At 34.7% G+C, this 13,235-nt stretch overlaps 1 protein-coding gene across 5 annotated transcripts in view; it reads right to left on the bottom strand.

The window, feature by feature from the left end:
* Positions 1-13,235, bottom strand: part of ulk4 (unc-51 like kinase 4) — a 278,515-nt gene that overhangs the window by 160,486 nt on the left and 104,794 nt on the right. For all 5 annotated transcript variants that reach the window (XM_068214079.2, XM_073925751.1, XM_068214078.2 and 2 more), the window contains one exon: positions 730-863. In XM_068214079.2, coding sequence (XP_068070180.2) covers positions 730-863 — 134 coding nt within the window. The remainder of the gene's footprint in view (positions 1-729; positions 864-13,235) is intronic.

The following is a 13,235-nucleotide window of genomic DNA, read 5'->3' as shown; positions in this document are numbered from 1 at the left end:
CACCCTGCCACCCTACAAAGAAAACTCATTTCAGCCGCATGTATCCGAGATCTTTTCCTTTCGGTCATGACCCAAAGCTCATGATCATAGGTGAGAGTAGGAACGTAGATTGACCGGTAAATCGAAAGCTTTGCCTTTCGGCTCAGCTCTTTCTTTACCACAACGGACCGGTACATCGACCGCATTACTGCTGCCGCTGCACTAATCCGCCTGTCAATCTCACATTAAATCATTAAAAATCAAGGCATGATCATATTTTATTTTGCTAAAATAAGCATAATTTAAAGGCCTTTGCCTTTCATATAAGCCACTTCTGATACCAAATGATCAACTAGAAGTCAAGTTATTATTTGTTGTTCTTTTTGTCAGGTAGTGTACTGTAAACTCGCATACTTTTTTGGTAACATCTATAATGCATGCTTAATTTCCTCTAATAGGATTTTTACGGCAAATGTCCCATCCATAACCCTGAACTTGCTCACTTCTCATTTTATGTAGGACTGAAGCTAGTCTTATAGGGAGAGCTGCGTTGATTCCCAAATGAACACGGAGGAACAGGTCGATACCTGTGATGCCTGCTCACGTATTCAATCAGAAAGGTAATTAAAGAGAGGCCAATCAAATTACATCTTCCCCCCGCTTTGTTTTGCCCATTTCACTTCTCAAGTGAATTCATTGCGTTCCCTTTTTTCCTTTTTTTTTTGGGGTGGTGTATTGTGATTGATTTACCCAGGATGGCTGGCAGTTCGCGCACGGTGTGACGGATGAAGAGGGTCAGGCATTTTGACAGGTATTCATTGCCGCTTTGTTGCTCTTTTCCTGGCGTGGCCTTTCGGACGTCTCTTTCAATGTACATCACCAGCCTGAGAGAGAGAAGGATTGGCTAAACATTATTATTCATCTGCAGACACCCAGACCAAACACTCACACACAGAGAGAAAGAGAGATGTGAAGCGCACAGAGGGACGAGGATAGACGCTTTTAATCAATTACTCTCAACAGCTGGAGGGGGTGACAGAATAGAGATGAAATAGTGTTGATCCTGAAACAATATCAAGAGGGGAATGAGGTCTGTCTGCTTGACTGAAAAGAGCAGAGCAAAACAAGATGCATCTGGCAACGAATTGAATTTGAAGTGTATGAGCTACTAAAATTGGTAGTTGGATTAGACATGAATGAATGTGAGTTGATTCAAATGCACAAACCGACATTTTAGGATTGATTAATTGAGTTAGGGTTTGAAGAACAATCTAAAAAATAAAAAGGCTTCTCTTGGAAATTGCCTTGGATCTTGGTTTAATAAGACAGAACAATTGTTGGGGCAAAATTAAATGAATGTTCATTCAATATTTCTGGACTTTTAGAAGCAAGACACAAAAAAAAAAAAGTCATATTTAGTTGTGGATATATATGTATATATATATATATATATATATATATATATATATATATATATATATATATATATATATATATATATATATATATATATATATTTGATATTGTGTGTATATATATATATATATATATATATATATATATATATATATATATATATATATATATATATATATACATATATATATATATATATATATATATTTGATATTGTGTGTGTGTATATATATATATATATATAGTATGTTTATTATTTATTTGCATGTCAAATTGTTTGTACTTTTGATTATATGTTGTTGCTTATTTAGGCTTCGGATTGTGGGAAGTGTTTCAGGTGGAGTGTGCTGCTTGTTTGTTTGTTTGTTTAGTTGTCTTGTCAAGTGTATGTACTTTATGATGTGTTGTACTCCGTTTGATTTGTGAACTTTTTAGGCACCCCCTCGAAAATGAGATGATTCATCTCAAGGGGCTATCCCATACAATAAATTCAAATTCAAATATATATATGTCAACAATTATATATGTCGATAACTGTCAACATAAATAAATATTTTAGGGCACAAAAGGGCAACTTGCTTTAGGAATACATGGCTAATAGTGTATGTGAAATGCATGAATTTAAATAGGCAAAAAATGTATTAAAAAATACAAAAAACTATTATTTATTTCCATTAATTAATTTCCATGTATATTTTGCTAAATGTACCACCTGGTAAAAATTGGAATTGAGGTTTTGCTTTGTTTCAGGAAATATAACAAAATTATTTTAGTTTAGTTTAGTTTTGTTTTAAATTTTAGCCAGCAATAAAATAAAATCAAATAAATTAAATTAAATGTAAAATTAAAAACAAAATTAAAAACAAAATTAAGATAAAATTTTATTAATTTAAACAGAATAAAATAAAAACATTAAACTACATAAATAAACTGCATAATATAAACATAGTATAAATATTATATATTTATAAAATTACATTTGGAAATGATTATAAAACAAGGCTGTACGGTGGTGCAGTGGGGAGCACGACTGCCTCATAACAAGAAGGTGGCTGGTTCAAGCCTCGGCTGGGTCAGTTTGCATTTCTGTGTGGAGTTTGCATGTTCTCTCCGTGTTCTCGTGGGTTCCCTCCGGGTGCTCCGGTTTCCCCCACAAGTCCATATACGTGCGCTATAGGTGAATTGGGTAAGCTAAATTGTCCGAAGAGTATGTGTGTGAATGTGTGTGTATAGATGTTTCCCAGTGATGGGTTGAGCTGGAAGGGCATCTGCTGCGTAAAACTTGTGCTGGATAAGTTGGCGGTTCATTCTGCTGTGGTGATCCCTGATTAATAAAGGGACTAAGCCAAAAATAAAATGAATGATTATAAAACAAGGTTACATTTTAAATCCATTTTATCCATTTTATTTTTACATTTTAAAATGAAAGGTCTGGGACTATGACAATGGTTAAATATCATCATTTGATATGATCATATTGCAATAAAAAAAGGAGTGTACTAGCCTTAGTATGGATATGATTTCTAAATCTATAGATGGTTATGGGATCAATACTAATAAATATATTAATTAAAAAAATACAATTAAATACAATAAAACAAAACAAAATAAATTATGTGTAAATGATTATACAACAACACTTTCACATTTAAAAATGAAAGATCTCAGCCTATGACAATCCTAAAATATCATCATTTAATACGATCACAAAGCAATAATAAACAAAACAGGTAGTGCTGTACTAGCTTCTAGATATCTGTGGTCTAATTTTTTATATATGAATAATCATGTTCCTTGTTTATAAAATAAAATTTAATTTAATTAAATTTAATTATACTAAATAAAATATAACAAATTAAAAATTAAATTAAATATAATAAAAAACAAAAAATGTTTAAATGATTTTACAACAACACTTTTATATTTTAAAATGAAAGATCTGGGTCTATGACAATGGTGAAATAACATCATTTGATATAATCATGATGCCATAATTTTAAAAATGTAAGTGCTATACTAGTTTCTAGACATCTGTGGTCTGATTTCTATACATGAATAATCATGTTTCTTGTTTATAAAATAAAAGAAAAGAAAACAAAAATGTAATTATACTAAATAAAATAAAACCAATTTAAAATTAAATTATTAAACAAAATAAAAAATGTTTAAATGATTTTACAACACTTTAATATTTTAAAATGAAAGATCTGGGTCTATGACAATGGTAAAATATCATCATTTAATACGATCATAATGCAACAATTTAAAAAAAAGGTAATGATGTACTAGTTTCTAGACATCTGTGGTCTGTTTTCTATATATGAATAATCAGGTTCCTAGTTTTATAGATGGTTATGAGATCAATAAAATAAATTAAAATTAAATTAAATAATTGTAATTAAATAAAAATAAACTTAATAAATAAAGTTTAATTCATTAAAATAAAACAAAATGAAATATGTTTAAATTATTATAAAACAACACTTTCAAAAATAAAATATAAAGTAAAGTAAACAAAAAAATGAATACAATTTAAATTAATTTAATTTAAATAAAAAATAAATAAAAATAAAATACAATTTAAATTTAAATTAAATAAAAATAAAATAATTAAAAATAAAATTGTATTAAACTGAACTACATAAAATAAAATATATTTAAATGATTTTACAACAACACTTAATTTAAAATGAAAGATCTGGGTCTATGACAAACATCTGGGTCTATGACAAAGGTAAAATATCATCATTTGATACAATCATAATGCAATAATCAAAAAAATAAAAAAATAAAAAATAGGTAGTGCTGTGCCAGCCTCTACACTAGACATCTCTAAACATCGGCGGTCCAAATACTTTGAAAAGTAACCTTCGCACAACAAACGACATGATTTGGTGCAACATTCAGATTAACTCAAGAATTAGCATCAAAAATAAAAGAAATCAAAATGTAACACTAGGCATGAATGACAAAAGAGTAGCACAACACGAGCCTATTGATTTAGCCTCACACCTCTAGTATCTCAAACTAATCAATTCACTACAAACAACAGATGTGTCTCACGAGAGAACAAGCTAGCATGTAATATTCATGACATGGAGTTATGGACACACTGTAGAGCATGAATGAAAACAGAAAATATAGCTTGTGTAGAAGTGCAGATCTTTGACTCGTACAGCACAGTAAAGTAATAGAAAAAAACTCAGCATTTATTTGCTTACAACATTTTTTTAACCCACAGGAGCCCATTCTCGTTGCTCACATTTGTTTTTTTTTTCTTTTTCACGCCTCTCAAATTTAATTTGCACCTCAGTATATTCAAGCTCAGCGCACTGTGATGAGTTATTTGAGAGCAACACTTGGCGTTGTATTTCACATATTATTTTTACAGACAACGTATGAACATGACACTGTATCAAGACGGTTTTCAGCGAGTTATGGTGTTTGTGTACATACAATATACAGTTGAAAAGTTATTCAAAGTTATTAGCCCTCCTGAATTATTATCCCCCTGTATTTTCCTCCAATTTCTGTTTAACGGAAAGACATTACTTTTTCTACACATTTCTTAACATATGGCGCTGCAGTGGTGCAGTAGGTAGTGCTGTCGCCTCACTACAGACAAGAAGGTTGCTGGGTCAGTTGGCGTTTCTGTTTGCATGTTCTCCCTGCGTTCGCGTGGGTTTCCTCTGGGTGCTCCGGTTTCCCCTAGTCCAAAGACATACGGTACAGGTGAATTGGGTAGGCTAAATTGTCCGTAGTGGCGACCCCGGTTTATTAAAGGGACTAAGCCGAAAAGAAAATAAATGAATATATGAATGAATGATTTCTTAACATTCATTCATTTTCTTTTTGGCTAAGTCCCTTTATTAATCTGGGGTCGCCACAGCGCAATGAACCGCCAACTTATCCAGCACATGTTTTATGCAGCGGATGCCCTTCCAGCTGCAAACAATCTCTGGGAAACATCCATACACACTCATACACTACAGGCAATTTAGCCTACATAAATTCACCTGTACTACATGTCTTTGGACTGTGGGGGAAATCGGAGCACCCGGAGGAAACCCACGTGAACACAGGGAAAACATGCAAACTCCACACAGAAACGCCAACTGAGCTAGCCGAGGCTTGAACCAGCAACCTTCATGCTGTGAGGCGAGCGCACTACCTACTGCGCCACCGCATCACCATTTCTAAACATAAAAGAGTTAATAACTAATTTCTGATGACTGATTTGTAATATCTTTGCCATGATGACAGTACATAATATTTGACTATATATATATTTTGAGGATACTAGTATTCAGCTTAAAGTGACATTTAAAGGCTTAACTAGGCTAACTAGGCAAGTCAGATTAAGTCGGCAAGTAATTAGCCCCTTTCACACATTTCAGACTTTTCCAGAAAATTACCAGCAATTTTCTGGAAAGGGATCATGTGTGAACAGGCCTTTTTAAAAAATACCAGGAAATTCATTCCGTCAATTATCCTGGAAAAAGAAGTTTTAACACTACTGATAATTTGCCAGAACGAACATGTTTATGTTTAGGATGCGCTGACCTGAGACGTCTACTCCAGCCAATCAGAACATACAGTCGCATTCACATTCATGCTGTTTATGAAAATAAAAGCCTTTGAATACTTTTCCAGACACATTTATAGCCCGTTTCCACTGAGTGGTATGGTACAGTACGCTTTTATGGTCGTTTCCACTGTCAAAAGGTAGCAAAAAGCGAATCGTACCAGCCGGCAGCTAGCTCTCTGCAACTCTCACATGGTCACCCACTGAAGCTGAGCAGGGCTGCGCCTGGTCAGTACCTCGATGGGAGACCACATGGGAAAACTAGGTTGCTGCCGGAAGTGGCACTTAACAGGCGGCACTTAACCTGTGGTCTGTTTGGGTCGTAACGCCCCAGTATAATAAGGAGACTCGATACTGCCTAGTGAGCGCCATCTTTCAGGTGAGACGTTAAATCGAGGTCCTGACTCTCTGTGGTTGTTAAAAATCCCGGGATGTCCTTTGAAAAAGAAAAATAGGCATCCTGGCTTGCCCACTGGCCTCTGTCCATCATGGCCTTAACCATCCCCATATCATAATTGTCTTCATCACTCTCTCCTCTCCATCAATCAGCTGGTGTGTGGTGTGCGGTCTGGCACAATATGGCTGCCATTGCGTCATCCGGGTAGATGCTGCACACTAGTGGTAGATGAGGAGATTCCCTCCCAATGTGTAAAGCGCACTGAGTGTCCAGAAAAGCGCTATATTAAATTTAAGGAATTATTATTATTATTGTTATTATTATAACCACTTTTTGGGTACCCTTTCCAAAGGAAAGTAGCGTCACTAGCACATGCACAAGCCAGGAGAATAAAAACAAAGGAAGCGCCATTTTTGAATACACAGCCTAGACATTACATCGTAATAATGTATACATCTAATAAAGAGCCGTGGTCGAACCAACATTGTCGACGTCTTGATAGAAAGCCACAAAGCCAAAAAAAAAAAAAAAAGCAGAATCTGCTGTGTCCTGTTATTTACGAGGCCGTCTAAAGCGTGAGCGGTTTCACTTTCGAGAGTTTGCAGCACGTCTATATTTGAAATAACGAACTTCTTGAGCTGATGATAACAACCTGCATGCAATTATTGAAGTGCTTCTGACATCCAATCCTTTCAGAAATGGACAAACGCGAGAGTGAAGCACCTTTGGTTACCTTTGGTACATTTTGGCAGTGGAGACTGATGCAAACTGCTCAATTGCTTATCACTGCAAATCTCGTCACGTAGCTTGATGATAGGACACAAGGTTACATTGTAACCTGCTCACGTAATGTTTACGTTTCTAATATTTATATTATTTGATTTTATTGTGGAACTCTGAATCTGCATCTCATTTTGGAGTCTGTTACTGTCCACCGGAGGTCGCATTTCGGTCATGGGCGCATGCTTTGAGAGCCTCTCTGAATTAAATAATGTGGCGAGTATACCGATGCCACGTCGCCTTGGTCCCGGATTCACCCCAGCTGTCACCTCATCAGAGCGGATCGGTCCCAGCTGGAGCTCATAAGGAGACACAAATATAAGCAAACCCCAAACACGAGGAAGACGAGCTTCATTTGATTTAATGACTCTCTGCGCTAACATCTGTGTCTCTCCCCTATAGCGGACTCCAGCAGTTGACCGATCCTTCACCAGAACTCTCACTCAACCTCACCTTCTCCACCGGAGCAACAGAGCACCTACACATTGAAGAGCACCGCATCCATCTCATTTCACGTATTTCACTTTGTAAACAAATCACCCTCCGGGGACCTGTTTGTAACACCAACATTTGTGTATGTGTTTTCCCTCTGACTCGCCACAATACGCTGCTTTCCATCAAGGCAACCCGGGGTGCTGAACTATAATTGACTAAACTGGCATTGGGCAGAAGAAAAGCACCAAAACAAAGACAGATGTTCTGGCACGTAACGCACATTTTCGAAGCAGAATATCTGACTTTGGCATTGTTTTTCAGATAAACAAGAATGTTCACGTAGCATCTTTCTTAAATATCTGAAACATATTATGGTATTTGTATGCTTTAGAACAGGGGTTCTCAACTGGTTTAGCCATGGGACCCACATTTTTAAATGTCATCAAGCCGCGACCCAAATTTTTAGAAACTATAATACAATTTTAGGAATTATAATTAATTTGTATTTATTTGTTAACATAAACATGTATTGACAGATACATCATAAGAAATTCACCAAGACTTACAAATAAACAATATTTTATTGCTGTCTTTTAACAAAATGGATCAAATTATCGAAATATTACAAAGTAAACACGACAAATACAGTTAATAATAAACTGTTAATAAAACATGTTTTCTGGTTTCTAAATGTTGTTTTAATTTAGAAGGTTTCATGCTCTCTTGTGAGAGCACCTCACTACATATCACACTGAGGCTTTAAGTTTTTTTTGTCGTCAATATATATATTCATACTTTACATATTCTGGGTCATACTTGCGATTCTGCAAATTTGTTGCGACACTTAAATTAAATTTCACATGTAAAACAATACGGTTGTCGCACACGCATTACAAAATAAAAGTCCGGTATAAGCAAAATGAGTACAAATTTTTACTTTTGTTGTTTTTTTTTTTGACCACACACTCCGCGACCCACTGAAAATGTTCCAGCGACCCACCAGTTGAGAAACACTGCTTTAGAACAGGGGTTCCCAAACTTTTCAGCCCGCGACCCCAAAAATAATCATATCAGTGGCTCGCGACCCCCATTTTTCAAGGTGGTTGTACTGTAAATATGTAAACGTTGCAGACACAACTATAGGCAAATATAAACATGAGCTTATTGACAACACAAAAATGCAACAGTCTATAAGCCACATAATGTTTTTTAAAGTCATTTATGGATTTAATTACATTTTGCTTTTAAAATTAAAGGCTGATTGTTATTTTTATGTTGTTGTTTCTTTAATGCTATTAAACTATTAACTATATTCTGTCGGTTATGAATAAAATATGGTAATTCTAATAGTTTAATAAAATTTATTTGAGTTTTGGATATCACCAAGCGACCCCTTGTCATTGTCCCGCGACCCCCCAGGGGTTCCCGACCCCCACTTTGAGAACCACTACTTTAGAAGAGTCAAAAACTCACATACAGTATCTTTAAAAGAGCTAATAATTTTGTCCTTAAAATGGTTTAAAAAAATCAAAAAGTGCTTTTATTCTAGCTGAAATAAAACAAATAAGACTTTCTCCAGAAGAAAAAATGTTAGAGGAAATACTGTGATATATTCCTTGTTCTGTTAAACATCATCCGGGAAATATTTGAAAAATTCCCACAAGGGCGAATAACTATATATCATTTTCAAGCGCGAACTCAAAATAAGCCTTTTGCTAAACACCACATCATAATGTTGGCCACACATCAAGTCTATCCAAGCACACTGTGTAGTCCTCATTAAATTAATTGCAAGACCTAAGATGTTCAAAGACCATTCGATTACTATTCTTCCACCAAAAAGGTGCGGCTCTGCCAAGAGTGCAGATGTCTTTAAAAATAGCTCGTCAAAAGCAACTGCTTCTCTCCTCTAAGTGAGAGAAATGAGATTGTGTGAGGGTGAGATCCACAGTAGCGGTAGTGACAGCCCGTCTCTGCCCTCGAGCCCATGCTAATTAAGAAACACTGTTAATTAACTTGTTTGCAACCAGCACTGCACACTTCTACACAATCAGTGCCTCAACATTTCCCCGCAAGCAAGCCAGTTCCTCCCAGCCCCTCATAACACGCGCGCGCACACACACACATACACGCATGCTAACAAACACACACACACACATGCACACATTTCTGCTGAGGCACATCTCTCAAATTAGACACGGATGAAAAAGCAAACAGTGAGAAAATTGCACAGAGCCCAGCAGTGTGGGAAGGAAATGCACCCAGCAATTATACCAGAGGCTGAAAGTAAGTTTGAACAGAGGACTAGAGGGAACACACTGGATTAAACTCCAATGAGAGAGAGCAATCGCCTACTTAACCAGCACACTCGACCAAGTGGAGAACTGGGACCTAGATTGCAAACCTAGCGTTGTATTAAATCAGCGCTGGCCGAACAAATAAAAACACAAGCTGAAACGGGCATTAAAATCTGTTAAGGAAGAACTCAAAGAACTCAGTGCTGTGCGATTTAATCTCCCCTTTGAAATAGCTGCTAAGTGACTTGGGTTGTATTTAATGGTAATTGGCACTGAAATTAACTGAAGTTTCTGTGCTCAGGGATATTCTTGATAAAACTCTTTTGAGACTAGTGAACGTGGAATTTGCCAAGCAAACTTAAAAGCTTTAAAGGGCCATTAAACCCCCTTCTTTCGGTTCAAGACTACCTCAGAATTTTTTCAAAAAATGCTTTATGAGGGGCGTGGAGCGCTGAGAGGCGACGGAGGAGTGAGCATGGCCAGCAGAGCAGTGGAGAAAGAGGGGAGCGAACAACTATGAATAACTATTGTTGACTATTTTTGTTCTCTATGAATTTTCAATCAAATCAAATGTACTTTTTTTACAAGAGAGGCTAAAAGAATTTTTATTATAATTTTTATTATAAAAATAGCCAAATTCTAACTGAGGACAGTTGAATAATCTGGCCAGTTTGTAGGCTAAGGATATAGCTACAGGTTTTAATTTAAAACTTTAACAGATTCCTTATTTTTTTTTTTTATTATTTATGATGTAATAAATTTATATTTTAAAAATAAGTATTTATTCATTTTTCTTCATTCTAAATCTTTAGGATATATTTAGGTACATTAAATGTGTCATTATAATAACGATCTAAATCCAGCAAAAATAAAATAAAATAAAATAAATTAATTAATTTATATATATATATATATATATATATATATATATATATATATATATATATATATATATATATATATATATATATATATAGATATAATAATAAAATGCATAAAATATACCTGCAAACATTTTTTAGAAAAAGAACCACCCCTTATACCAGGCTGGCTACAGGCCTGCTATGGAATAACCAATAATTCCTGTTTAATGGAATAACATTATCCCAGTATATATTAGTCATTCAGGCTGGTAATCATTAAAAATATACAATTTAAACGTTATTTTTAACATAAAATCATAAAATGGTGTATATATACAGACAGACAGACAGACAGACAGACAGACAGACAGACAGACAGACAGACAGACAGACAGACAGACAGACAGACAGACAGACAGACAGACAGACAGACAGACAGACAGACAGACAGACAGACAGACAGACAGATAGATAGATAGATAGATAGATAGATAGATAGATAGATAGATAGATAGATAGATAGATAGATAGATAGATAGATAGATAGATAGATAGATAGATGCCTTGATGGTCCATGACTGAAATATTCTAAATATACAATACCCTGACTTTCGATGTCTGGAAAAGATATAAGAAATTCCAATATTTTCCAAAAGGTCCATGACCAGTGGGAACCCTGTAGATTACTTTAGTTCAGAATAAGATATTTCAATAGATATTTTTTGGACTGAGAAAAGTTACTGCATGTTTTTTATTTGTTTGTTTTATTTTTTTAGGAAAAAAATAAATTGATCTTGCACTTCAAAAGATCAAGGACGATTTGATTCCTTATGGTACGCCCATTTAATCAAGTATTCTCAGCAAATAAATGATCACTGATGCAAGGGTTGCAAACAACTCAGTTCACCGTTTCTGTTTTCACAAAGTGAGCAAAATGAAATACAAAAAGATGTCTGTGGGCATTCCATTCCCAACCTGGCATTGAGCTCATCTGCACATAATCCTGTTTGTTTTTAGATTAGTTTGATTGAGCTTGACAGCAGTCTAGGTGACCTCCATTGATTTTATGTGATGTGTGTTTCAATGCTGTTGAAAAGCTACAGGCCAATGAACTGCTCCCCCTGAGAGACAAATATAAAGTCACTGGAGCTTATAGTGGAGCTGGATTTCTTCTAACCTATGCAGAGAAGATTTGCACCAAGCGCTTGTTTGTTTCTACCTTCATTATGAATATGCCAATTAAATATAATCAAGAGAAAGAGCATCTGCATTCAAAATGGTATTGTGTTACTATATTCTGCAGGTATTTTAGATGGTTGTCAGGGTATTTACATGCAAGTGTTAAGGTTTTGCAAGACCCTGACTTTGTTTTTAAAAATAAGTCAAAAAAATAAGGGATCTTTCCCTTAAAACAAACAAAATAACTGGTGAAAATAACATTTAATTATTTAATTATCATAAATATCAATTATAATAATTATTTCAAACCAAAACAAAAAAACAAAAAACATTGTTATTTACCCCATTGGCTTTGCTTGTTTTAAAGAAAAACTCAGTTGATTTTGACTATTATTTCAGAAAACTAAAACTGAAAACAAATTTTTATTACTCTAAAATGCTTTCTGATTTAATTTGATTAAATATTTATATATCTGCACTAGAAACAAGACAAAAAATCAAAAGCATGTTTTGCAGTGAAGTCATTTAATTTATTTAATCATGTTTTTATTTATTTATTTTTGTCTACATTTTACATTTTATTGAAATGCAATCCAAGTGTGTTAAACAAATGTTCAATATTAAATGTTTAAGTATAAGCAATATAATAGTGATTAGTTCCTTAACAAGCATCACTAACTGTGCACATTTCAAAACACTAAATCATCCTCATCTAAACAAGGGTTTAAAATCCTAATCTAAAGACATAACATAGAGAATGTTCGGCCATCTTTTAGTAATCTCAAACTAAAGCGAACTTGGGTTCTGCAACAGGACAATAATCCAAAGCACAGCAGCAAGTCCACTTCTGAATGGCTGATGAAAACAAGATGAAGATTTTGGAGTGGCCTAGACAAAGTCCTGACCTGAATCCAATTAAGATGCTGTGGCATGACCTTAAATAGGCGTTCATTCTTGAAATATCACGCTCAAAAACCCTCCGATGTCACTGAATTACAACAATTCTGCAAAGACGATTGAGCCAGACTTCCTCCAAAGTGCTGCAATGGACTCAATGAAAGTTATCGAAAACGCTTGATTGCAGTTGTTGATGCTAAGGGTGGCCCAACCAGTTATTAGGTCTAGAGGGCAAACAAAATTTCACACAGGGCTATGTAGTTTCGTATTTAGTTTTCCCTTAATAACAAAAACATCCATTTCAAAACTGCATTGGTTTACATGTGTTTTCTTTGACAAATATTTTTAATTTGTTCAATATTCAAGTTTAAGCAATATAATAGTTATTCTTCCCTTATCAAGCATCA

The sequence above is a fragment of the Danio rerio genome, chromosome 16 (genome assembly GCF_049306965.1).
Source record: "Danio rerio strain Tuebingen ecotype United States chromosome 16, GRCz12tu, whole genome shotgun sequence".
Lineage (NCBI taxonomy): Eukaryota > Metazoa > Chordata > Actinopteri > Cypriniformes > Danionidae > Danio > Danio rerio.
This window is presented reverse-complemented; position numbering and strand designations above follow the sequence as displayed.